This window comes from Apus apus, chromosome 16 (assembly GCF_020740795.1).
Source record: "Apus apus isolate bApuApu2 chromosome 16, bApuApu2.pri.cur, whole genome shotgun sequence".
NCBI lineage: Eukaryota > Metazoa > Chordata > Aves > Apodiformes > Apodidae > Apus > Apus apus.
In genome coordinates, this window is record NC_067297.1 from 6,878,489 (window position 1) to 6,905,736 (window position 27,248).

General features: G+C 39.4%; 2 protein-coding genes across 9 annotated transcripts in view; one reads left to right on the top strand and one right to left on the bottom strand.

The window, feature by feature from the left end:
* Positions 1 to 2,714, bottom strand: part of TXNRD2 (thioredoxin reductase 2) — a 37,128-nt gene extending 34,414 nt beyond the window's left edge. The window contains exon 1 of the mRNA XM_051634305.1: positions 2,702 to 2,714. The gene's annotated coding sequence lies outside the window, so the exon portion shown is untranslated. The remainder of the gene's footprint in view (positions 1 to 2,701) is intronic.
* COMT (catechol-O-methyltransferase) lies at positions 15 to 25,328 on the top strand. 8 transcript variants are annotated; one of them, XM_051634315.1, is made up of 6 exons: positions 15 to 447; positions 6,633 to 6,717; positions 16,221 to 16,497; positions 18,289 to 18,482; positions 20,478 to 20,609; positions 22,972 to 25,328. In XM_051634315.1, the coding sequence occupies exons 3-6, from the start codon at positions 16,221 to 16,223 to the stop codon at positions 23,149 to 23,151; spliced, it is 783 nt and encodes a 260-aa protein (XP_051490275.1). In that variant the 5' UTR covers positions 15 to 447; positions 6,633 to 6,717; the 3' UTR covers positions 23,152 to 25,328. The 8 variants fall into 8 exon arrangements, with proteins under 8 accessions (XP_051490275.1, XP_051490277.1, XP_051490271.1 ...); XM_051634311.1 differs by lacking the exon at positions 15 to 447 and adding an exon at positions 2,876 to 2,953; XM_051634312.1 differs by lacking the exon at positions 15 to 447 and adding an exon at positions 5,194 to 5,215.
* The last annotated feature ends 1,920 nt before the right edge of the window (positions 25,329 to 27,248 follow it).

Sequence of the window (27,248 nt, forward strand, 5' to 3'; positions counted from 1 at the left end):
CTGCGGAGCCACCAGAGGCCTGTCCAGAAGGCACTAGAGAAGCGCTTTTGCCTTAAACCCAGACGCATGGGAAGGGAAAGACACAGCTCCGCTTTGCTTGACTGTTTCCCCCCGAGATGTTGCTGCAAAGGAGTTCAGGGAAGGCGTTTTGGCAAAGAAGAGAAACACGACAACTGCCCGAACCTTCACCGCTATTGGGAGCCGGGCTGTTTTTCTTACTGAAATCACACGTCCCTTTGATAGAGATGAGGGGGGGGGCCCTCGCAGCATGACCTGCCCTCCGGTGCAGCCTGCAAGCCAAGAACCTCTGAGAAGCTGGTGTGGATCGAGCCCGTCCCCGCCACGAGGTGTATCAGAGGCAACGTGTGAGGTTGTTCGGGGTTGCTGTGCCTGACGCGCTCACACGGGCAGCAGGGGCCAGAGGCTTCAACCGAAACGGCAGAGCAGGTCTGTGCTACACGTCAGTGAACTAAACCAGCACCAACAGCTTCTTTAGAGCATGTTATTTCACGCTGCTGGTGCAGATACCTGCGCAGGACATGTCAGAGCAGCTCCAGCAGCGCTGCCCTGTGCCAGCTGCCGCTGAACCAGGAGCGGTGCTGCTGACCCACTGCAGGTGGGAGCTGTGAGAGATAAGCAATGCTGGGATGTATCCTGGCAGCCTAGGGTAAAGGGCCTCAAAGTAGGCGGTGATCAATACCCCAGGGCACAAAGGTCTTTCTGATTCAGAAGTGTCAACCTTTACTGAAGCACAGTAGTGACCCTACTGGCTGCTGTATGTAGCGAGTTGTATGTAAGGAGTAACTCAAGAGCCAATTCAGAGTTTGGAACAAAGAATCAGCTGCTTTTTTTGGCAACTGAGAACCGTTTTAGGCAGTCATGGTTCAGCTGTCTGGAGCAAGGGCCTGGCTCACGAGGGGGCAGCATCCAACCATTTTGTTTAAGAAACCGTCAATCATCTGTTCCACAGTTGAAAGGAAATGGCAGGAAATCAAATTGCTCAAGAGAAAGTTTTGTAGAACCAACATCACCTCCTACTGTAGGTCTGATTATTTTTTTTCACTCTATTAATATTTGGAAAGACATGAAACAGGAATTACTATCACTTTAGTAAATGGATTGACAACTTGTCCAGTATCACTGCTGTAAAAACATCAACAAAAACAAACAAAAGGCAAACCCCATCTCTGTTGCCTCTGCAGCACTAATCATTAAATCAGTAGAAATACTCTTACTCACTGCAGCAGCAGTAGAAAGACGTGACTAGACTATACTTAGAGGCCTTTGAATTAAGCAAATCTCAAACGTATTCTGATACTAATCTTTTATGCTCTTCTGGTACACACATGCAAAAGTTGTTTTGGCTGTTCATTTTGGCCACTAACCTGAATTCACTTGGGTGATGTTGAGCATATGGTCTTCACACAGCATTTAGTTTAGCTGTGTAGGACCAAGGGTAGAACTAAATCTCCCCAAACACCAAACAGCTTGATGTGAAGAAATGTTCCTGCTGCATTATGGTATTTTGCTAATAAGGACTTACATGTAGCAAAGCTGTTGATACAAAACATTACCTTTAACCAGCATCTACAGTGGCAATTTAGGAAAGAATTTGTGAGAAATTTGGAGTAATGCTTCTCAACTCTTTTCATGATAGGATGTTGGCCAAGTGCCCATTGTAATTGTCACATCATGCACTAGCATTACTGATTGCTTTCATTATTTTAGAGCTCAAGAGTCTAAGTGAAACAGGTCCCATCAGGGCCACCATCTTCAGAAGAAAGGACAAACTCTATGTAATTCGACTGCACTTGTTCTTGCACATTCTTACAAGCTTGATCATTGAGACTGATAGAGGCAAACAGCAGCAGTGAGGAGGAGGTTTTGCCTGCAGTGACAGTATCACTAAGAAGAGTAGCCTCTGAGATTTGCAGCAGTCAGCGCTGAGCAGATGTGTCTCCCATGCACTTGAAAAATCCTTCTCAGGGACCAGAGACATACTCTGGTTATCAGGTGTAGTTTCCAATGCATCTTTGTCTCATCTCCCACAGCTTTCTACTCTCTTATTTTAGTTCTTTTGTGGTTAGCATATCTATATATCGTTTATATATATATCATAACATATATATACATATCTTAATTTCTTTTGAAAAAGCAAGCAGTAAGTCCTTTAGTGACAAATACATTCTAGTTTCAGGAATAATTTACATGAAACGTGTTTCTGCAGTGAAAGCATATTTTTTCAAAACTTGGGATTAAAAAAAAATTACTTACAAAATAGCTATCAAACTTGACATATTTCCAAATAATTTTGTCGGTTGCATCTAGTCATATTTAAAGCCATAAATTAACTTAATTTATTAGATGTGGTTTGGTTTATTTCCAGGGCAAGATGATTATTCAATCTACTGTAAACAGTGTGGTATTAAAAGGGCAAAGGAAACACTGTGAGACATTTCAGAAATGTATATAAATACATTCAACAAAACCAGGGGGTTTGTAAGGCATGAATTGGTTCTGTTAAGGGGCAGACTTTCTTCATTTCAATTTATTCTAAGGGCAGCTTGGAATTCTGTACTCTATATATGAAATACCTTTTGTTACATTTAACTGGCTTTCTTAAATTTTTCCTCATGAAGATAACCAGGACCAAATACCTTTTCCAATGAACACTTGAGAAATTTTGACTTTTCAAACACACCTGCTTGTCTTTCCTGTTTTTCTGGCACTGTTTTCTTTGTGTCTTAAAATTGCAGGTTAGTGACCTGGCAGGGAGGGGAAAGAAGAAAGGTGTCAGATACCATCTTTGGAAGTCATCACAATGTTTCTTTTTTAGTGGGTGGGGTGGGAAATGAATTATATGAGAGGTTGCATTTTGTAGCATGACCCAATTAATAATTTACAGGCGTGCCAGTGAACTGGCACTGGTTGAACTAAGAGGTCTCTGCATGAGGTAGGACTGTATGGTTTCTTACCATCTCTCTTGTGATTGCTTCTTTATTTTCTGTTTTTTTCTTGTTGTTCCTCTGCTAGTGTGTAGCATGATGTGCTTAGGATTAAGGAGGAAACAAGAGGGAGGGAAAAAGCATGTGAAAGGCATGTCAAATGATGAATACAAAAATGGAAACAGTGACATAGCCCCCTTTCCATTTTAGTCTACAAATTTATATTTTGTTAACACGGGTAAAATAGATCCTATTAGCTAATAGTTTTTAATGTAACATCTGTAAATGTATCTAAAACAGTTACACTGAAAAAGCTGAGACAAATACACACATCACAGAATTACTCTAAATCAAGTCATAATTTAAACTCTATTTTAAAATGAAATTCTAAAAGAAACCAAACCATTCTAGTATTTGTTAAGTGCTCCAAAAGGACACATCATTACAAAGAACACATCCTTCAGCTGACAGTGTTACCTCTGCTAGAAACATTTGTGCATAAGTTCATAAACTAACAAAAAATGGTTTTGCACTTCAGCTTTGTTGCTATTTCTCCCTTTGTTTGCTTTTTTAATTTTCAGATTTTTTTCTGAGTAGAACTTGTTCAGAATTTAATCTATGCCATTTTATTCCTTCCTTAACATAGAATCTTCCCTTTATAGTTTGTCCTAAACAACCAATTGATTGCAACTGAGGGCAAGAAAAACAGCAGAAGCAGATGACACTTAAACTAACACAAATTCTTGACTTCATTCAAATGCTTCAACATACGTTACCAAAAACTGAGGGGAGAAAAACCAGAAATATGGTAGACTTGACTGAGCTTTAAAGGTTTAATAAGGAGTTATAAGGTCTTTGAAAACAGGAAGTTTTTCTCAGTCTACATTTCAGATGCACTGTAAACAGAAAATAGTCTAACTACTTGTACTCTAAAATTTAACAGATTATACAACTTTGCTGGCCATCTTTCTTCTCTTTTAGCTGTTTCCTGTTTCAGATATCTCCAGGCAGTTTCCTGACTCATACATGAGTGGTGCTTCCTTTCTCAAAATTCCTCTTTTGCATGTTTCTCAGCAAAACAAACTAATTTGATGGTTGAAAACAGCAAATTCACATAAAAGAAAATCCCTCCTACTATTCTGAAAATGCAAGCTCTAAAGAATTTTCTTCCATTCAGTGTTTCACATGATCTGTGGGGTTTATTATAATGTGCTAGCTCTCCTGTCTCCCTTTGTTTAGGCTTTTAAAAACCAGTCTTTGGCCAGGATTATTAGAAGAAGGGACTGCCATTTGTTGTTATGACAGGCATGGATTTACTGGAAAAGCTTTAGCTCTGTGCTGTGCACAGCAAGTGGAGACAGCACTGCCTCGTTCCATCATGTGATGGCAGCTCTATCGCCTCCATTGGAGACTGGGAGCTCTGTACATGAGCAAGTCTACTCAGGTTTGTGTAGACAGATCTGAGCTTAACTCAGTCAAATGTCAGAGCAAGTCAGTCTGAACTAGCCAGACATTCTGACCTGTTGCCACCCGTGTGATGTTGTTCCCAGGCTAAGACATTTGGGTTTACATCTTCTCATAGATTTGCCCTGTGAATGCCAGTATCCTGACGTTCTGCGATGCCAAATCTGTCTTTTAAGATCTTGTCTCTACATAAAAATTGTATTACACCGATACATTTATAGCTCCTCACAGTTCTCTGACCTGGACATGTTAATATCAGGGTAAAATTTATGGTCTAGAGAAGGATAAGTCCTTCTAGTGAATAGTGTAAAAACATATTCACTTTGGAGTTTGTAGCATTGTTATTATGTTAGTAAAAACTTGCAAAAAATTTCGTACCTATATATGCCCTGTCTTGGGCAAAAAAAGTAAACTAAGGAAAGGTATAAGCCAATATCTAACAGGCTGGCAAAGAAACCTCTCTTGGAGAAAAAAATTATGCCATAATAACAAATGACAAGATTTTAACTTTCTATTTATTTTCAGGCAACTTACCAACATTATCACACAGTCTGGGTGGGTTAACTAACTGAACTTCTGGCTTTATCTAGTTTGCAGTTATTGACATTCAGCCTTTTTAATTATGTCACAAAATACCTAGTCGACAGCAAGGGTTACTTTGCAGGCATAGCCTTTATCATGCAAGTAAACAGTTGTGGGCAGGCAGAAGCAAGTTTGCTCCTCCCATGCTTCTAGCCTGAAGAATATGATTCAGCTCGAAGTTAGAAGTCCTTTAGAAGTGCTGTCATGGGACACCACTCACTCTGGTAAATCTTGGCACTAATTTATGCTGCTAAGCAGAAGCTGGGCTAATACCACCCACCAGTTCACAACTAGCTATAGTAAACTGCAAGGACGTCTCCAAAGAATAGCTGTATGCTTACAGAACCAGGTCAGTGCACAGAGTAAGTTTTAGTGTTTTAAGCTTTTTTCCACAGCCCAGCAGTAAAAGAAATTCTCAGACAATTTTAATTGAGTGGCATGAGGGATCGTGCAGAGACAACCTGTCATGGTTCCACAACCAGCTTTTGACCAGACAGGAAATTACTGTCAGTGAAGCTGGAGTGCAGTGTTGCTTATTTCATTCTTTTCTTTGTTCTGCTTGATGTCTGCATTATAAGAAAATACTTATTGAGCTAAAGCTCTGTTATACGTAGAAGGGATACTTCAAAGTTATTCTGTATTGACATTGGGTACTGAGCTAAACTGCAGGGTCTTAGCTATGTTTTGTTTAGAGTTACTGAAAACACTTTGATCTTCACCTGCCTCTTTTTCCCACAATTCTTTATTCAATTAATCCACTTACATTTTTTTATTCCTGTCTTGTCATGCTCTCAGGTAGTCCCTAATTATTTCAGGGACCTCCCCACTCATGTGACAAAGCCTGTTTTCAGTTCTTCAGCTCCTGTTTCTGCCACATTTGATACAAACCTTTTCTTTGAATCTTTAAGAAGTTTCTAGGCTAGAGCTTCAAACACTCACTGTGTAGTGAGAATACAGCAGAGAACTATTAATGCATTGTTTGTTTTTTCTTATTATTTTATTTCATGGTGCAATTTTGCAGCTTGATTTTATTGTTTCCATCTCAAAGGAAACAATATAGACCATCAAGCCAAAAACAAGGTTTATTATAGGACTCTTCTTTTATCTTAGATCTGTTTGTAGCAGAATATTCTTCCAACTAGAAACTATAGAAATTCAAATGTACTATTTATATTTATCGATTGCACCTCCTTCTGTAGTTGCTGTCAAGCAATTTGCTATACATACCTCTCCTCCCTCCAGCAGCACTCTATATTTAACTGTCATGCCAAGGTCTTGTTTCTACAACTTCTGCACTGGCTGTAGCATGCCATGTCTGAGCTGAAAAAAGAGCTCAATCCCTTGGGCCAAATTAATTCCTGGAGTTGCTTGATTGAACACAGTGCATTTACACTGAGCACAGATTTGGCTCATACCTGACTTTGTCAGCATTCACTGTGCTGTAACTAAGTAACAAGAACACTGTCATTAGGGGACAGATGAATAGCTTTCTCTAAGGTTATTAGAGCACTGAGCACCTTTAAGGAGCGCAGAAATCTGTGAAAGGAGGAGTTGGGGAAAAGGACACAGCTCCTTTTAGAGTGTGTAACAGAACTGATAAGCTATTCCTGTGATGTGATCAAATGTGACTGAATTCTGCAGGCTCTTGGACTCTTATTCTATAAAATTCACATCAGAGCAGCACAGGAAAAGATCGGAGAGAAGAGCTTCTGCTCTACTGACAAAGGTACATGTTTATGTTTTCTTATTTCTCAGAATTTACATGATTTGCTATCTATTTTAAACATTGGTGAATAAGAAGGAAGCAGTGTTTTACACATTCTGTCTGGTACTCATTGTCAGGAAGCCAGTCCATGGGCAGCAACAGCTTTCACAGAGAAGGAGCAGGACATATTTGTGTGTAATGCATTTGTACTGTATTGTGAACCTTGACAGTTGGAAGAAGTGAGAGGAGATAACCCCAGCTAAATTGAAAATGTAATTTATAGCTGTAAGTATGCTGGAATTTGGTACTCATTTGTATTCAAGAAAAAACTGAATGCAAGTCAAGCTTCAATTCAGTCATATTTGACTGAATAGCTGCTTTTATAAATGAGTTGCTGCAGCTGTATTTTATGGGGGTTTTCATTCTCAAGAGGGAGTTCTGCTACAGCAAAATGTCTGTGAAGAACAGACAAAAAGCTAGTGCTTTTGCTTGCTAGCCCTGTTGCTGCTTATAGTGTATCTTTCACCCTTTATGGACATTCTTTACAGTCTGTCCTCTAAAGACAAACTCATACTTAACAATACTGTCAAGCACAGGTCATACTAAAGATCTACATAAACTTTACTTCATCTCTTTACTTTTTTTCTTCTTACTAGCCATAGACTCCTCTAACAAAGCCCTCAGGGTCAGAATCTTGTGCATTTGCACAGCACTGAAGTATTTAAATGCAAAAGGAAAATTTCCTCATTTACAGCTCTAGTTTGCCTCAGTGGAAAAAGAGTTTAACCACATTAACACTGCAAACAATGTACTTGTCACTCAATTTTAGCAATATTTCTTAGCAGCCTGCAGCTGGTATCATGTTTATCTCTGCCAGTCCCACACTGTTGTCTTTCAGCATTCCTTCAGGATCACTGGAATTAGAACTGACGGGGAATTTTCTGAAAAAACATGGGTTTGGCAGTAGTCGTTGAAACCAGATCTTAATGTGACGCCATCCACACCAGTTTTGCTAAACTCTCTCAAGAGAGATTTCTCAGAAAGCAATTTCTGGCTGAAGTAAGAGACACTCTGTGCCCACTCCAGCTACTTTTCTGAGGAGGACATTTACTCAGGATTTGAGACCAAGGTCTCATGCCCTGCCCTGTCTCAGTTAGGCTGCTTCTTTCCATGCAGTGCTTTGGTTACCTGCTGTGCTGTGTCTCACCTTGCCTGGCCTTTTAGAGCTGTTCATTTCTGCAGAAATACGCCATCATTTCAGCAGCGATTTCCTTCCTGCTCTTTCAGATCCCTCTGTGGGTGTCCTTGCTACCAAGTTTCAGTAGAACACTCCCCCTGGCCTGAAGAGCAGCTTGTGGAAAGCAGAAAGCTGTGCTGGGAGAGAGATTTACACTAGATTAGCTGGTAGCCTTAGAAGCAGGGCAGGAGGACACAGTGGGGATTTGGGACACTGAGGGTTCAGCCCTTGATCTTTCTGATACAAAGAGAGAATGTGAAATCGTTCTGTCACAGGTGATTATGTCGAGGACAACTAACCATTTTGGTCTTTCCTCTTCCAGCCTTTTCTCCCTATCTCCATTTATGGAAAAATAAATCAATAGGAGCTTTTTACCCCCTGGGGAACATTAAAAACTCAGCTGAGAAAACTTCTTACAGACCAGCTCCTAGTGTGCTGACAGGGCAGAGCACTTTGTACTTTTAGCAGTCCACTGTCTCCCAGGTGGGATTTGTAGAATTCAGCTGATCTACATCAACCACTGGCCTCAAACACTAGTACAAACAGTACAAATGCCTCTGCGGTTCTGGAGTGGAAATAAGGATTATCAGAAATAAATGCTTCCTCGAGGTACCTGAAAGGATCTTATTCCTGAAAACGTGTCTTTGCTTAAGGCCTGGTAAAGTCCATTTCTTATCCTTGAAGAATTCTGTCACCCCAGACTCTGGCTTTAATCATGTTGTGTGTTGACTAGGCCAGTCTGGATAAGTATGCTGCAGATCCTCAAGGAGCTGCTTGTTGGATGGAGATGAGGCCTCTCTATGTGGACAGTGTATTCTAAGCCTCACTCTTTATGGGGCACATAAAAATTATATAAACCTTTTCCTTTGGGTGATACCACCAAATACCACTTAGACAAAGGAGTTTTAAATGGGCAGCAATTATCCAAATTGAAATCTATCTGGGGAGAATGGATTTAAACACCTTTATGAAGCCTAGTTGATGGGTCTCCCTAGTAGGCAACAGGCACTTTAAAATTATTTTAATTCAGTAAGAAGAACCTGTATTTGTTTCCTTGCAATATGAGGAGAAGAAAGAAAAGACAAAAGGCCTAGGGGAAAAAAAACCCAAATCATCAGAACTTTGCATTTATAGAAGTCTGAATTTGTGTAGTCATGGTAGTGAAGCTAGATTGTAGTAAGTTGAAAAACTTAGGAAGAGGGAAATACAGATTTAATGGAAGAAATTTACATAAAGTCTGTTCAGCTTATTTTCATGTCAGTGGAAAATCTGAATGTCAAACTCCCAAGACTATGTTTCCATAGAAATACAAGCTATTCACATTTGGAAATATGCTGATTATTCTTCACAGTGTTGCACTCATTTGAAAATACAAAAACAGTAACAACAGAATAGGAGGTAATTATTATTTCTTTTTGACCTTTAAAAGTACTAAAAAACGAAGCTGCTGAATTGTGTTGCCTGGAGCAACAGGATGCAATAGGTTTGGCAGAAGTTAGTTTAGACTTTCTAACCAAAATAATCTGCCTTTCTTGCTCTGGGAAAAGTGAGAAAAACAAAATGCCTCATTCCCAGAGACTGCCTCTTTAGTGACAGTCTAGGACAAAGAGTCAGGGACTTCAGTCCCAGTCATAGCACAGAATAGATCTCCTCTGGCCTAGTACAGAGCAACAGACATTGTTAAAATACATGTAGAAATGTGCTGACTCCTCTGCATTGGTTTTGCAGTTCTCTTTAAACAGCTAATATATCCTTATAATTATGCAAATCCCCTGCATACTTTGGTGCATGAGATACTTTAAGAGTTTGTAGTTATGCCTTTAAGAGTCTGAACTTAAACCTTTTTAACCCTTTTCTAAAAATAGGGGGTATGCCTACCTCCTTCACACAGGTATGTGTACGTGAGATTTTAATCTTTTTATTTTGTATAGCTTTAGTAAAAAACCTCTACAAAATTGTTTGCATTGCAGCATTCTTCTCTGCAGAGTTAGCAGCACTGTCTCTGCAGTGAGTTAGGCCCCATTGTCCCCAGGCACTCTACTACTGTAGACCATTTGTATTACCCTCATACCATCAGACCAATGGAAAAGATCCTTTTGTGAAAAAATCATTGAATGGTATAAATTTACCAGACACTCCTCATTCACCAGATGATGTGAGCTAATAAAGTTTAAATTAGATTCTGAACCCTTTAGCAGCAGAATGCTAAAGAACTGTCTGGATGGTTGGAGACTTGTAGTAAACTCTCAAAAAACCAAGCTGTACTTGGCAGTTAGATTAAATGTATGAAAAATTATAGCAAGATTTGGTGTAACATCATCTTTTCTCAGAGGTCTGATTTGTCAGGAGGCTGAAATCACTTAAGAAAAGTGTTTGAAGCACTGTTTGTCTCCACATTTTCCCTGTTGTTCATAAACTCAAGAATAATAATGCCCCATAGGTGTTTACTGTCTTGGTATCCCAAAATTGATCTGTTTAGTTAATGTGGATCAAATAACTTTGACTTTCCTTAGGTGTTATCCATATCTCCACAGCAGGCACTTTTCTGACAAAGATTAATCCAGCTTTACAACATCTTGAAAATTACAGAAATAGCAGTAGTGTTAACTTACTTTTGTGGCAACAAAGATGTAGCTCCCCCACGCTCAGATCAGAAAAATATTGCCAAAATGAGACTCAAACCTAGGTCTCCTGCTTCAGGGTCACAAAGTTGATTCTTGATTTAGTCCTAGAGAATAGAAGTCTAATGTATATGCTGTCTTTGTAGAAGAGATTTTTTTATAATTATGTCTAGGATATTTTTTTTAGTACAAAGTAAAGCAATATCAGTTTATCCAAGCTAAAATTGTAATGAGAGGTTCTGTAATTACTCTTATAAGGATTCATCTTGATTAGAAAAATGTTCTATCCAACAGTTTTAAACCTCCCAATTATTTTAATACCTGACAGCTCTTATTTTTGCATCTGTATGAAACGAGGTCTTGTTTATTACTCATAATATAATGAACTAAGCTTCAGAATAGTTAAATAAACAAATGTGATACTTTTTAAATCTACTAACTGTGAAACTCAGTAAGGCATATGTCCTTATTAAAACTCAGAGCACTTAGAGGTGCTTACTTTCAACATGTTTATTAATGTTTATTTTTCTTCTCAGTAAATACCAGTTTTTAGCAGAGGGAAATGGTTTTGGATTCTGAGAGAGAAAGAGTAGCAATCAGTAGTTTAGATCACATGTCCATACATCTTCATCTAATAGTGTTGTGAAAGCTTCAGTTTTTATGAAACACAGGAAAATCTCAATTTGAATTAACTTGATTACTTGGAGTTACCTTAAAAATTAGTGTTACCAAGTGTTCCAATAAAAATTTTTTCACTTCAAGGAACTGTAAGACCAATTATTTTTTACAGTACTTGGAAAAATTTACCTGAAGGAGTGGGAAATAGCATTACTGAAAGATTCTATTGTAACATTTGGTGAAATGGCTGGAGTCACCTGTACAAGAATAAAGAACAAGATACATTTTTTTATGGCCCATCACAAGGGAGTTTTTATGTCTTTAAAAAACTGGAGATCATATAATAGTAAGGGGGTAGTGAATCCCCTCATTTAACTGTTACTGCCATAATAATAGATCCCCAAGTCTGAGCCAGCCTCTTGAGGCTTCTTTTATAGCCACTGGAATGACTTAGGCATTTTATCTTCAACGGCAGGTAAGTTGAGGCAGCAGATTCCCACTCTTTGTGTTTCCTTCTCTCCTTGAAAATGTCCCCTTAAATCTCTGTAAACTGAAACAGGTACTCACATTTAAAAGTTGATCATTTGATTATGGTTTGCATCAGGGAAAAACTGCTGAACTGCATTATCAAGTTATGATTTGGTCTTATGAAACCTGCCAAAATGAGTAAGATTAGATGCATAAGAAAATAACCCAGTACTTTGGAAAGACTCATCAGTAGTTTGACAGGTTTAAGCATGAAATTTTAATAAGTTTTCTTTTAAACTCTGTCTTCTCAAAAACAGTTTTAGTGATGTGTTATTCATTCCTCTCCATAATGTTATCCCTCTGGTTTTCTGTTTATTCCCTTGCTGAATTTTTCATTTTGCATGCTATTTTCCACTTCAAATTCTAGCTTTCAAAGAGAAGGCTCACTTTATCATGGTGTTCCTAATACAAAGAAAAAGCTGCAGTGCTAACCTGTGTGTCTGAAACCTCAGTATAAGCATTAAATAATAAGAGCGACTGCCTTGTAATAAGTGGTTCTGGGAAACTTGACCATGTGCAAGTTCAGTTTTATTGCATATTTAATGAATCTCATGAATCCATATTAAAGCTAAAATTACAGTACCATTTTCTAAAGCTGTCATAACATGACTGTCTCTTAGGTAGTGGTAGCTTTAAATTGGTTGAATTACACACTTAATTTTCATATCCAATATTTTCCAGCTAAAGCTATGAAAGAAATTACGTATTTTGGTACAGATTTTTTTTTTTCCCTTCTGGGTGCATGACCATCACCAATGCATCTTGCTTTTGGCAGTCTGCTCTTAGTCTGCTGCTATCCCTAAATTTATTTTCACATCTAAGGAGACAGAAATTAAAATGAGAGACAACCTTTGAAAAAGAAACTGTGTTAAATAAAAAAAGAAAACATATTTCCAGCTCACTCCTTTTAAAAGTTACCTTCTCTGGAAAGTGTTTTTCAGGATAATTGTCTTCTAAAGGAGTTATTCTAAGAACAACCCATGCTGCCAGTTTATAGAAGCACTGGGGTCTTACACTGCAATAATAATAACAACAACAATAATCATCACCCCAATAACTGAAAAAGCATTCATTGATACAGCAAAAACAAGTGAACTTGTCTAGGAATGGAAAAGAGCAGGATGTACTGTATAGGTTGTTGTCACCTGTGAGGATCTGTGGAGGCAGATGGGCTCTGCTGTGACACATAGTAGCTTCATGTGGGACTCACAAGTGCAAAGATCTGTCTGAGGCACTGTAAGAAATGGATCCTACTGAGCACTCGATCATTTGAGCTTAAATTTAAAGTTTTTTTTTTTGTCTTCTTGACAAATACGTTACACAAAACCTGTGAACAAACCAGTGCAAACCAGCAAGTTGAGTGCTTTGCTCTGCTCTGGCTAACTAAGACATGTTAAGAAATAGCATTTCATAGGCTGCAGACAATTAGAAAGTTGTCCTTCTTTAAGACATAGGCTTTTAAGCATGTGGTGTCTTGTAATTTTAGTGTATAAAGTCTGTAGCAGTGTGGGAAAATAAGACAATGCTGACGTATCCTTCCATGCCTGGGAAGCAAAGTGAAAATGGAGGGGCAGGATTTTACTGTGAAACAGGGCCTTTTTGTTAAGGTAGAAAAAGAGGTCCTCATAGTCTGTTCCCTGTCCAAAAAAGAAGCTTCAACATTTCTGCAGGACAGGGAGTGAGGCTGTTAGCCTACAGATGCTGTCTCTCCCTGTATTGAAAAATCTTACCAAATGGTCTCATATCTATAATAAGCAATAAATGAGGAAAGCTGTTCCTCAAAAAAATACACTAGTACTTTCTGCAGTTATCATCCATTCTTACTGTCTGACAGATCTTTGAAAGGCAGCCCCAAACAGGCTGGCAGAATCTTGTACTGCTGAAGCAACAGCCTGTGGCAAATTGTACTCAGAGGATGCCAACGTGTCCATTGTAACCAGAGGATTATATCTGGCAGTAGTCTGAAATAATTCTGAATGCCAACAGACTTCATTTCTAGAGGGACCTGACTATGGTTGGACTGCCACCAAGTGAGGTATGCAGGGTTCATGCAGTTTCCCTTGTTCAAAATCAGGAAGGTTAGATACCTGCTGGCAGCAGTAAATTGTTTCTGGGCTCCATCCATTCATTGCAGTTCAGAATAATTATTTCTCAACTATGTCAGTAATCCAAATCCATCAACAATGACCATACAGTCAACTAAGCCATGAAAGCCAAGTGAAGACAAGCCAAGTGAAGCTAGAGAGATCTTTTTCTGTTAAACCAATGATATTTTCATAGCCCAATCCAAGTTCTTAGTGGACAGATAACGTGGAACATCTTCATGTAGAAGAACTAGAAAGAGCAGAAGTCCCATCTGGAAGGTGCAGGACACTTTGGCCTAATCAGTAGAACTAGCAGTGCATAGAAGAAAAAAAAAATACATCCAGGTCTTCATGATCCTCTTGAGGTAAAGCAGAATGTTCTTAATAGCTAGGAAACAAAATTCTGAAAGAATGATTTTCATGTGCTAATGTTGCTGGCAAGCTCTGTAAAGTAAATGTCTCAGGTCAGACCTTGTAAGGAAAGCACTGAAGATGATTATTAACATTGGTGACTACTTGAAAGCAAAAGTAGCAGACTTTTAACTGCTCCAAACAAATAATACTTGCCTGTGCAACTAAGATAAGTGGATGGGTGAAAAAAATATCATCTGCATTGTAGGTTGGGCATATCTCCATGGAAACTGTGTCATCTTCTGAACTCAGAATGTGTTCTGCATGATGATTCAAAATGTAAAGCATTGGAGTAGACTTTTCCCATGTGTAACGCGTATGCGCCAAGTCCCACTACTGACCACCCATAATATTTTCCTAGGACATTTTTGGGGAAACAAACAAAAAAGGGAAGAAGTAACAGGTAGGAAGAGACCTGGGAGAACATTTCGCTAATCATATACAGCCCCTGTACCTCTGGTCTTGGGCAACTTGACAATGTTGTAGCAATGGTTTAGCTGAACTCCAGGTAGGTGGAATATTAATACAAGTGCAAGCTGTTCATCACGCTGAAAGAGCAAAAGACTTAACAGAAAGAAGCAGAGACTATAAAGGGTTGAGTGTTGTGTTCTTTAAAAATAACAGTTTTAAAAAACAGTGCAACTATAACCAGCAAGCTGAGGTTAAGAAATTTGTTCTGAATCCTTTAGACCTGTGTTGAAGTGCCTCGACAGACTTAAAGAACAAATGAACTTGGCATTCATTCTTCCTAATAGCAACTGGAGCACATTCCAACCTGTGCTTTCCTCACTTTGCAAATCACAACTCTTAGTTTGGCTCCCTCTCAAAGGCTAAACCAATTCCTTACTTTTAAGAACCCGTTCTTTATCAGATATTTTGTGCTGTGACTCCTGCATCAAAGTAAATGCACCTTCCTGTATACAGGCTTGTCTGAAATCACCTGGGTACATGGCTTTGATGGGATTTATTGCTTGAGATGTACAGGGTGACAGGCATCCCATCTGCTGAATTTTATGCCCAGATAAAACTCACAAACAGAAACACACACCACCCATACTGCACACAGAGGCACCTGCAGCTATGATGCTGAATTTTGGGGGGAGAATAGGCACAGCCTCATCAGATAATTTGAGCTGGCCCATCAGAGAAGTATGATGTGCCCTTTTGTTACATCCCTGCAGTTTCTGGAGTCTGGGCTCTTCTCCAATTCAGGGATTCAGCTTTATGATTTTTCTAACGAGTGAGAAAACATCCCTACTTTATAAAAGGAAATGTATCTTTTGTTCTGAAAAGTATCAGGTTGATGGCTCATGTCAAAGGCTTTATATGCAGGAAAAAAGCCTACTCTCTTCTGTAAACCATCCCACCTGACTGCTTCTGCTTCAATGCTCTGAAAGAGGAAGGCCGAGTCCTACTAAAATTTCAAGCTTAGCTTCTCTGCAGAGCATGCAAAGAAGGGCAGATGCTAGCAAAAAGGTTTGCATGCAGGGTAGGAACTTAGGACCTGCACTGATTTGAAACAGAATGTTACCTAACAGTGCCCCATTTCTGCTAACACAGTGCTCAAAATTAAAGGCTGAGATGTTCCATATTTTCCTACCTAGGCCAGCTTAGAAGTTGCTCAGTGCTCAAAAATTAGGAGACTGGGATAATATGCAGGCTCTAATTTAAGACTTTAAATCCTTTGAAAAATGGTTAGAACAGATTTGATGCTGAAAGGCTCCTTGTGCAGAGGCATGCTTGGAGCCAGGACTGAGCAGCTGTGTGGGGGAAGGGACCAGACCGTTAAATAAAGCTACTTGTTGACTGCCTGTAAAATTGGCTTCTAAAGGGAGTGCCACGGAGCACCATCCATTGCCAAGTGACAGAGATTGATTTTCAGCTACTCTGGATAGTATCATAATTAAACTCTGTTTGTTGCTGTTCAGTATGGTTGGTTGTGGGTTATTTAGCTTAATATTTACAAGAAAAATAGGTTGCTCCCGTGCCACCTTAACCCTAGGCTGTTATTCTCTTTTTTTCCAGATGCTGGAGAGCTCTTCTGGCCTCATTGTCCTCATCCTGCTTTTCATTTTGCTGCTCTTTGTGGTGGTCATCAGGAAAAACGGCACTGCTGCCCTTATCTGGAATGAAATAATCCGGGAGAAAATCACGAATTTCATCATGAATAAGAGCAAAGAACAGAGGATTTTAAATTTCGTGCTGCAGAATGCAGTCCGAGGAGACCCCCGTAGTGTGATGGACACTATAGATAAGTACTGCTCCCAGAAAGAGTGGGCCATGAATGTGGGCGATGAGAAAGGTAATTGCAGCAGGGATCAGCACTTGAGAGATCCTTCAGACTAGCACTGTATAGGACATCTTATTGTTTTCACATGGTTACTTCCATCTCTTCCATCTGCTGCAAGAAAACAACCCACAACAGCCTTGTGGTCAGCAGAGGAGTTCTGTAAACTGTAATGCAGGCTTATGCAGATGTCTTTGAGGAGGAGTATCCAGTGAGTGTCCAGTCATAGGACCAGATCTGGGCTTGTATGCTGTGTACATTGTGTGTGAGCAGAAGGTGACAATCTATGGGAAAAATCTAGGTTGTATTATACCTCCACTCCTATACAGGCTGGCCTTAAGGTATCATTCATTATGCTAAGTACTTTCAGATTCTTAGCCAAACGACAGCAGATTAGAAACAAAGTATTTTAAACTATATGGATTTTGTATGTGCAAGTATAAATTATAAATTAACATCGAGGGGAGAGATCCTTCCCATGTAATACACAAAAGTAACTATCATACATTGCTACTACTTAGCAAATCAACTTGTTCTTGCCTCCTAAAGGAAACTATGTGGACAAAACATTTTTTTTTCTTAGCTGCAGGAAAGTTTCAATCTTTAAAAAAAACTGAAATAGCAAAATGAACATGTTTCCGTATGAATTAGACACAAAAGTACCTGCTGGGAAGCTGCAGAAGAAATTTGCTTAGTCTGGGATTAACACAGCTGATGAAATACAACTGCAAGCATTGCAATAAAAATGCTTCTCTGTCAAGGGTACATTTTGTGAAACTGGCTACACTGCATGCCAGGCTGGGGCCCTGAACATGGAGAACAGAGCAGTAGGTGGTAGCTCAGTAGGAATTCTTAAAGCTCTAAACTTTGATCATTTGGGATTATATTCTTAAAAATGTCACTCTAGTTTTGCTCTGACAAGATGACACTTCCTTATAGAGAAGTCATCAAATTTAATGCATCTTTAGTTCCTGAGATTTCAAGAGTGACCACATGATCTTAAAATGCAAGCATCATCATCACATTATTCATAAATAAATGACACCCAGGAAAATGTCACATAATAAAATGTAAATGTACATTGAAAAATTCCATGGCTCAGAATAAAATAACTTCAAATACTTTTTCAGATTAGTTATCTAGTTTCTAGCTACACAAGCCAGAGGAGTTTTCTCACAGACAAATCCCTTTGTGCAGAAGGACTAAATATAATACACTGTCACTTCTTTTTGGGAACATCTTTCTGTTGTTAACAATTGACTAATGTTTTCCATCCCACAAATTCATCTAGCGAATCCAAGTATTTTGCAACTTTATAATTTGACTTTTCTTCTTCCCCATAAAAACAAGTACTTAGGATGAGAATTTTTGTATCAGACTACTGCATGTGACATTTGCAACAAATATGAGCACTTGAAATCCAGGAGTTAAATATTTCAAAAATAGGGCTAGTTTCTGCAACAAGTTCTTGGAAAAAGCCACTGCATTTTTCCTTTCTAACACTAGAAATATTTTAGCTAATTCAGGCACTTCCTTACTTAGAAATGTTTATATCATGAAACTAAGGAAGATTTTTTTAAATGAAATTTTGCAATTTGAAACTTAAAATTGTACCATGATCAACTTGATCACAGATAAACCAATTAGCAAATAAAAGAGTATATAATTTGACATCAACACTTAGTGAAAAAAAACTTACAAAGTCCAGGTACTTGAATTGCTCAGGACATTAAAAAACTAACTTGCTCTTCTGTATGTGAACGAGTTTGATTTTGCCAAAAGGTAACGTATTTCTATTTTATTCAGGTTTAATTCTAGACAAGACAGTGGAAGAGGTCCAGCCATCAGTTGCACTGGAACTGGGAACATATTGTGGCTACTCAGCAGTTAGAATTGCCCGGCTCCTAAAGGCAGGAGCTCGTCTCATCACTGTAGAGTTCAACCCAGAATTTGCTGCTATAGCTAAACAGATGATTGAATTTGCTGGAGTACAAGATAAGGTAAGTATCATTTGACTCTGGTTGGTATGAAGAAGGAATACATGGAGAGCTGGAATTATCCATAGAAACAACAATAATAGGTTTGTATTTCTTACTTGTCAAGCAAGTATGCACCCTAAGTGTTTGGGAACATGCAGAATTTAACCATCAGGCTTGATAGCAGGGAAAAGCTACCAGTGTCCATGCAGAGGACCAACATCATCTGCTTTTCTGTATGTATCTAAATGTTAGCATCAGGAGTCCATCAAACATGACGCAGACCAAGCTGAGAGCCAGGGTGGAATTGGAGGTTTGTCAAGGTGTGTGTGACCAAAACTATCAGGGCTGTTCTACAAAGTTCTTTGCTGTGTGAGTAAGGATGAAGATTTGTAGGAGCAAGACCAGAAACAATAATATACATCCATAGCTCCTTAATGCTTTGAAAACATTTAGCCTTCATCTTCTAATCTGGCCTTTTCACTATTCACTGGTTAGTACAGCAGACAGGTCATTTGCTAAGAGCTAGTTTCAAAACTCATAGTGACTGTAAGACTAATAGAGGCCTGGAGGGAGGCTCCAGATTCAGTTATTTGACTTACTACAGTCACAGGACATGAGCCCACAGTCCTTTTCATAAAATTGGTAACCACTATTGCAAAACTGGTTAGATTTACTGCCATTATTGAACTGAAAGGCTGCTCTGTGTATTGCTTCTCCTGAGAAGCAGAAGCCTTTCTATGATTTCCATCCAATATTAATAATAAACAGTCTACTTTTTTTTTTCCTTGCACCCACAGTCCTTATTAACTGGCTCCTTCCCTAGTTACAGTCCCTGACCTCTCACAGCAGTATAGCTGAGGATTTCTGTTACCTCCCAACAGATAGACAAGAATACTGGTTTTCTCTATATAAATTGGAAGGTTCAAATCAGTGTCAAGACTGAGAACAACAGAAAAATTAATCATAGTCTAATTTCACAGATAATTTGTTACATAAGCTCACAAGAAACCACTGCATAATGTGCAGCAGACTTCAGATGAGATGTACTTAACCAGATCTAGTTGGTCACTATATACACACACACACATTTTGTGCAGTTTTGGCCAATCTGAGGTGTCTTGAGTCTCCATATAGTTGGTTGAGATCTGGGTATTTCCAGTCTATAATCCTCCTCAGCCCAAGGCAGACATCTATAGCAGGTCAGGGGATTTATGTCTGAGAAGTGCTGCTCTATTCAACTAGACAACTCACTTCAGTGTAGACATTATAAAACTATAGGAAAGAAATCCCACCATGAGATGTTCTAATCTGTTCTTAACTTCTTGAGGAGAACCTAGTGACATCTAAAGCTCCATTTTCCCCATCTGATTTAATCTCCTGATCAAACCAGACATTTCCTTACCACTTTCTTCCTCCACTCACAGTATATGGCACTTGTTTAACAAATCAATGTGCAGCAGCTCCTTTCAGTTTAACAGAGCTTAAGCCAATAAGCCTGTGAGGAATGTATATTCATCTCCTCCCTCTACTGCCTACATCAGTTTTACATACAGTTGCCTCCAACTTTATTCTAAACTAACCTATTCTCTGTATTTCCTGCTTCACTTGGACTACAAGATTCAACTCAGATGCAACTAAAAAAGTAATTAGAAGTACTGTTTTCAGAAGATTTCTATGTTTCCAGTGAAAAACCATGTTATCCAGCAGAAACAACAGGCCGCTTTTTCTGCTGTTATTAAAAACCCAAATAAACCAACCCATATTTTGGAACATAACTGAGTTGATTTGTCAAAAAGAAAAAAGTACACTTGGATCTAACCCTGAAATAATTCAGCTGAAGCAATCACAGAATCATTCTGGTTGGAAAAGACCTGTAAGATCATAAGTTCAATCATTAACCTGACAATACTGAACTATAAACAGTTATCATTGATATGCAGCCACAATTCAAAATGAGCTAGAGGCACGTGCCTTTTCTGCATGGTTCACAGTTCATGAGATGGATTTGTATTTCAGGTAAAAGTCCTAGAAGGCCCTTCAGATGAAATTATCCCTCAACTGAAGAAAAAACATGAAGTGGATACACTGGATTTTGTGTTCCTGGACCATTGGAAAGACAGATACAAACCAGACACCATCCTACTTCAGGTCAGTTTGCACAATTCCAGTCTTAAAAGTAAAGTAGCAAATGCCCTGGTATCTTTGAGGCCTGTATTTGTTACGAAGGACCTCACACTCTGTAAAATGATGAATGGCAGCCAAAACAGCAACCTTACAAGAAAAGAGGATTTTGGGGGCAAGCTTCTGCTAGGAAAAACTGCCAAGACTACATAGCTCAGAACTTTGCAAATGCTGTTGAACATTTTGTTTCCTGAACAAATGAGTCTGCAGTATGAATCCTTGCTGGAGTGCATCCCCAGATGGATTGTCTGCATGGGCACTAAGCAGAACACTTGACCCAAAACCATCTTGATCCTGGGAGAAGCTGAGACTTAGGATCTGCATATCCCAGCTCCACCTCTCTAATTTCCTCAGTACTTATATTCTGTCTGGGTCTGCAGTGCCAGCAGGGCCTTTTGATGATGTATTTTGGTAACATAGCTGGGTACCATCTTTCCGTGAGTCTTCACCTAATTAGCGTTGGAGTGCATACCGACCCAGTCAGGCACTCACCAGGGAAGTGCTGTCCAATCCATCTCATTTCTTCCCACCCCTCCTTAACCATTACTTAAGCATTACAAAACAACTTGGCTGTAACAGCAGTAGGCAACAATTGATGAGGTAACTACTAGAGGATTTCTGGATAGAAAGGCATTTTCAAGTGTTAAATAAGTGAGACTGACAACATCTGTACAGATACTCTTCTGGCTTTGGAGCTATTTTCTTTACAAATAAATCCACTTTTTTGAGGCTGCCTCTTACCTTGAGAACCTGCCAACTATTCTTGACTCCTTCCTGAGGACCCCAATATTATTTACTCATCCAGGTTCTTCTGTTTTTTAATTCCAGCCCTGTCCTCCAGATAGCTGTTTGAAAAGGAAATTTGTTTGGGGTTATGAACAGCCAGTATTGAATTTACATAGCAGTAGCTAAGAAAATGTTCCCTCCCTACTGTTATTTTGTACCCAGAGTATATTTTCTTTTCCCCTAGATGTTTAAGGATCACTGAGCTCTTTCCACTGGGAAGAGTTAGTCCATCTTTATCAGAGCTTAACCTTCACAACACAGCCAAAACAAACAGGTAGTTTAGTTCTATCACAGAGGTCAGTCAGGTACAATTGTGACACAAAGTTGTTTTGCCTAAAAAACCCCACTCTTACGAAATTAAGAGAAAGATGAAGAAAAGATCCTCACATTTTCTCAGATTTTACAAACCTTCTATCATGCAATTTTGGCATGTACTGCAATATGAGTAATGAATATGGAATATGAATATAAAATATTCAGATAAAAGATATCTTGAAAGTGGCCCAGCCAGCATTCCTTTTCATGCACTTCTAGAAAAGCCTGACACAGAGAGCATCTGAAATCCTGATAATCAGTGGAAAATACAGCATGTTGTCACTTGTAGGCTGCTTAAAACTGTGCAAGAGACCAGAGGATATTTGCCATGTCTCTAAGATGGCTTCTACTGGTGTTCAGTCTCCAGAAACAAAAGTAGTAAGCTAAACAGCCTCCACAGCACACTCATCAACAGGACTCCTCTAATATACTGGTGCAACCAAAAACATCCATGTTTTGGCTACAACCTCAGCCTGTAACCACAGGATAACAACCAGGCTGATTAACCACAGACTGTTTTAAAACAGCTGGTAAGCCCAGATAAGCAACTTCTACTAGACAAAAACACCAGTAAAAATTAAGTTTGTAGGTTTACTGAGGATAAACATTGCACTTGAGGTAAATATTGCAAGTTGTGGAAATCTGCCACGGTGATCTTCGTTGTGCACAAACCCTGCTTCATGCCCAGCTCCTGAACAAAGTGGCAGAAAGTTGTACAAGATGAAAGGAAAACAAGTGCAGAAAATGTCTTTTGTTCATTTAGCAGTTTTGGAATTTTACCAACACTGGCACTAAAATGCCAGTTTCTCAGGTGACCTTAAGAGCCACTACAACATTTTAATGCCATATAAAAAAGTTTTCACACATCAGGCATGAGCCAAAACAAAACCATTTTAATGATCATGCAAAGTTGGAAACAATCTGAGCAGCAAGCTGCATGCCCCCACTGCGCTTGATTTGCTCTCTCAGAACCTGAATGACCAACATGTTACCAGCATCTCTAATGTTCTACTTACTGTGTTAACAGAAAAACTTAGCATATTAAACATGACCAAAAAGGATCGGAGAGTTACTGAGCTTATCCCATGTCTTGTCTTCCCTCCAAAGCTGTAGCATAGTGAGTTTTTGGATGCATGTGCTTGAGTATGAATGGTTAGCCTGGAATCACATTACATTCAAGCCTATGTCTGCTTAACAGCCACCATGAAGCAATTTATCTTCTTTCTAGGAATGCAACTTGCTGAGGAAGGGCTCGGTTCTTCTGGCTGACAACATCATCTTCCCAGGAGCTCCAGATTTCTTAAGCTATATCCGCAACAATCCCCGTTTCCAATGCACTAACTACCCATCTCATCTGGAATATATGAAAGTGCAGGATGCTATGGAAAAGGCTGTGTTTTTGGGGTAAAGAGAGCCATTCATACTCAACCTTCGTTTCAAACTACATAAATGCAACTGCACAGGTTAATTTGTCCATGCTTTAAATTTTGGATTTTTTGCATTTTGGAGCCTGTAACTAAAGCAAATGCTAGTGGAGATATTCAGTCCAGGAGGAAACCAAAATTGGGAGTAAGTAGGGTAACTGCTCCAAGGTCTGTTCCACTGTTTCACGTAATCCAGCAAACCCAAGGTGATGCACATTGCCTTGCCTTGACCAACACAGCATCAGACACACCCAACTCAAACCCAGACAACCACAGTTTGGTCTTGGGGTGTAGCAGAGAAAGTCGCTGCACTTCTGCAGTCTTGTGTCCTCAATCTTAACTGATTAATCAATATAAAGAGTAAAAAAAAGTGTGCATGTTGCAAGAAAAGACCATCTCAGAAGCCCTGATTTTGCTAAATTACTAGCATGCCACTTAATGCAGGGGAGGCTTCTATCACAGTAACTGATACCGATGGCAGAAGACAAAATTATTAATCTGCCCATGCAGAGGCAGGGAAACCTGAAATAGTAAATAATTAAAATAAACGCAGTAACAGACAGACAACAAAAGGAGCAGGCTCTTTCCAAAGGAATACCCAAGCCTACATGGTATCAGAAACCTAATGAAAATGCTGTTTATTCCCTCATATTTACTTATCCCCTCATTATTTTGTATATATGTAGTGTGTGCTTTTTAGGGGCAGGGCAAGCTGCTTACTCTGAAGTGCTGTGCATGTTGCAGATGCTGTATAAAAATAAAGACCACAGGGAACGGGTTTTACCAGCTGGGTCCTGCCCATCCTGTTAACCTTGGTGCTGTTAACACTATGCGAGTAGGGAGGGTTGTCATTGAGAAGATACAAAGTCACATCTGAAGTCTCCAACTCACCTGCTCAATGCAAAAACCCACCAGCATTTCCTGGCGTGTCCTGCTGTGATTACATAGTGAGGTGATGGTTGCATTTTTAAATAAAAACTAAAAAACCAATAGAGCAGGCACGTGACTTCCTTTGTTTCCTGCAAATTCTGTCCTGCACTTGGGATTTCCAGCCTTGGAACAGCCACAGAAAGGTTCAACAGCTGAAAAATCAAAGTGAAAATTGGGGGTAACCATTTTAAGCTTTCCCATTATGGATTCTTTCAGACCTGTTACCAGCTTCTTCCTTTTATATCCCACTTTACTGAGGTGGCACCTGCCCCAGCCCATGTGGCTCAGCCAGTCTATCTCCGGGACACCAATAAAAAGCAAAGCAGAGAACTGCCTGGCAGTATAAAAGAAAACTGGAACAGACTAAGGTGACAGAGTCAGTTTGGAAGTGCACCAAGTAAACCACTGATACCCAGCCAGCTGGTAACATGTATTTCACAGGGATACGAGAAGGCAGAATTATCAATTTATTTAAAAATTAAAACTTTGTCTCATTGAGAAAGATTTACTATACTGAATTAGATTGTACAGAAGCAGCCCCTGTGACTGTTGCGTTGTCCTGCAGAGGAGCAGGCCCCGAGTTCCAGCACTTCCATCTCACACTGTGAATATCAATGGTTTATTCTGTAAGCTTGTGTAGCAGCACATCCTCTTGCTATTCAGGCTCAACTCAAAGTCACTGGGCCAAAGTCCTTCAGGTGATTCCAAGCATTTTTTGCTAAATTTGAAAAAGAAAATAATCTTCCAGACCATTTACTGGCATACTCAAGTTTTCAGAAAATCTGGGTATGTACAGTTGACAGGATTTTTTTTCTAAGGTATTGACTCCAAAGAATTCTCTTTCGTTTCTAACTTTAGACACCTTTGCACCTAAACACAGTCCTGCCGCAGCGGGGCACTTTGAACACATACTGACCCACAAAAGAAAGTCTCATAGATCCATGCTGAAGGATGCGTAAGGGTAAACTGTTCTGCACTTTACATTCTTATTGCTAGTTAGTGGCCAAAATTACCATCTGAGAGGCTGTCAAGAAAATTAGGGAAGGAAGGAATCTGTAAAGTTAGCATGGATATTTCAAAAGATGCACTTTGCACAGTGAATAATGTATGTGTAATATATATGCAAATAAAACAGCTACATTTTAGTACATAAAAGATATTTTAATTTTTAGACAGGATCTCCCACATGGCAAATTGTAAAAATAAACACAGTTCATGTATCACCAGATTATTTACAGAATTACATATGGAAATTTTTTTTTCCACTTGACTACACCTCTGAAATGCTCTTAATTATTGGTGGCAAGGGATGAAAAGGAAAAAGCCTGACATTGTTTGCATGACTGACAATTAGGAAAAAAGGCTTTTGGTCAGTTAAGCAAATATGATCTGGAGTCACTGACACATAAATGTGAAATCTCCCGGGGAGAAGAGCCGAAGAGTTACTTTTCAAAATAAAGTCATGCTTTGAATTCTGGGAAAAGCAAAAGACAGACAATGGATCTTCTAAATAAAATATATACTAAAAACCTCCTGAGTGTCACTGCAACATCAGCCTATTACTGTTAGAAGACACAACCTGTTCTTGCACGAACAGGGATAGAACTGTGCATCTTGAAGCCCATGTTTGAAAACTGCCTGCTGAGAGAGCACCACTGATGGAAAGCTCCCAATGGAAAGAACTTCCGTACAACAAAACACAGGTTTCAGCTGGTTCTCACAGTTTGTGTTGCAAATGGTTGATCTCACCAAATCCTGTTATTTGAGATGTTTCCCAACTGACAGCTACTCTCCATGCTCTCTTAATGATTCAAGCAACATGTGAAAGTGAGATCTGGTTTCTGTCAAGAGTCCCTGTGTTACCTCAAAGGGATGTGATGTTGTCATTCAAAATATTGAACCGATTCTTTAAATCAGTGTACAAGAGAGGGGGAGGATTTATGAAAGTCAAACCCAGCACTAGTCCCTTTCTCTTCCTAATTTAATACCAAATTGAGCACAACAGCACCCATGTAGCAACTCTTACAGCAGAAAATACTCATCAGAGCAAACAGCAGTCATCATATATCTGTACAGGAGCCAGTGCTTCCTCCCATGGGTACAAGGAAGTGAAAAGCACTTCCCTGAAGAATGAATTTTGAGCACTAAGTCAAACATTAGTTCCAGCGAAGAGAACATAGAGAAACCCCTTCAAGAGCAACAAGAGAAAGACCACCAGAGTCCCAACTTTCTCACCAAGGGTGACACCACCAGGGCAGTGAAGCATGCTTATCTGGTTCAGTCGTCAATTAGGAATAAATTGTAACGTATGAGTAAACAGCTAGATATGCTTGCTATGCACACACATTAAACACAGTAAAAGAGTTTTAGGCTTTGCTTCTGTCCTTCCAGCTCAGTTAACAGTCCCATCATAAAACAATCTCATTGTTAAAAAATCCTGTCAGCTCATACCAGAATGAGTTTCTGCCATTGCTGTACTTCTGGTGCAGAGACCTTCATGGTAAGACCACTGGGGAAAGAGACACATGAGGACAGAATATTCCCCCAAGACACTGCTGAAACCTGTAACAGATGAGGACTGTGATATTTCTTGCCTCTTGTTACCAGGTTAACATTTCACCTGCATGGTTCACTGCTTCCATTTGCATAACCTGTGATAAGCTGGAAATGAAATCGCTCTGACAGCTATAAAAGGTCAGCTGTAGACACAACATACTTGCTTTATATCAGTACTTTACCTACAGTACCTGCTATTCACCACAATATTAGTGCATGCACATGGAAAACACCAGACTCCTCATTGCAGCAGAAGGCTGATGATATCCAGGAGCAAGATGCTAAGCCCAGGAGCCCACATCTTACCATGGCACTTACGAAACTAGATCCTCCAGCTGCCAGACCAAAACCTGGAGATGAGTTTACAGAACTCCTGGGGCTGCATTCAAGACATCTGAAACAAGGAGGGAAAGCAAGCTGCTGAAGATGAGCTTCTGAGTGCTATTTGCAAGCTTTTGCAGGTAAATGGAACATTGTAGCGCTGTGAATGATACAATCGGGCATTAACACATGGCAAACTGTGACTGGCAACAATTCATCAGCCCTTGACTCAGAAAAACCTGACATCTACTCTAAGACCTTGCAGAACCCATCA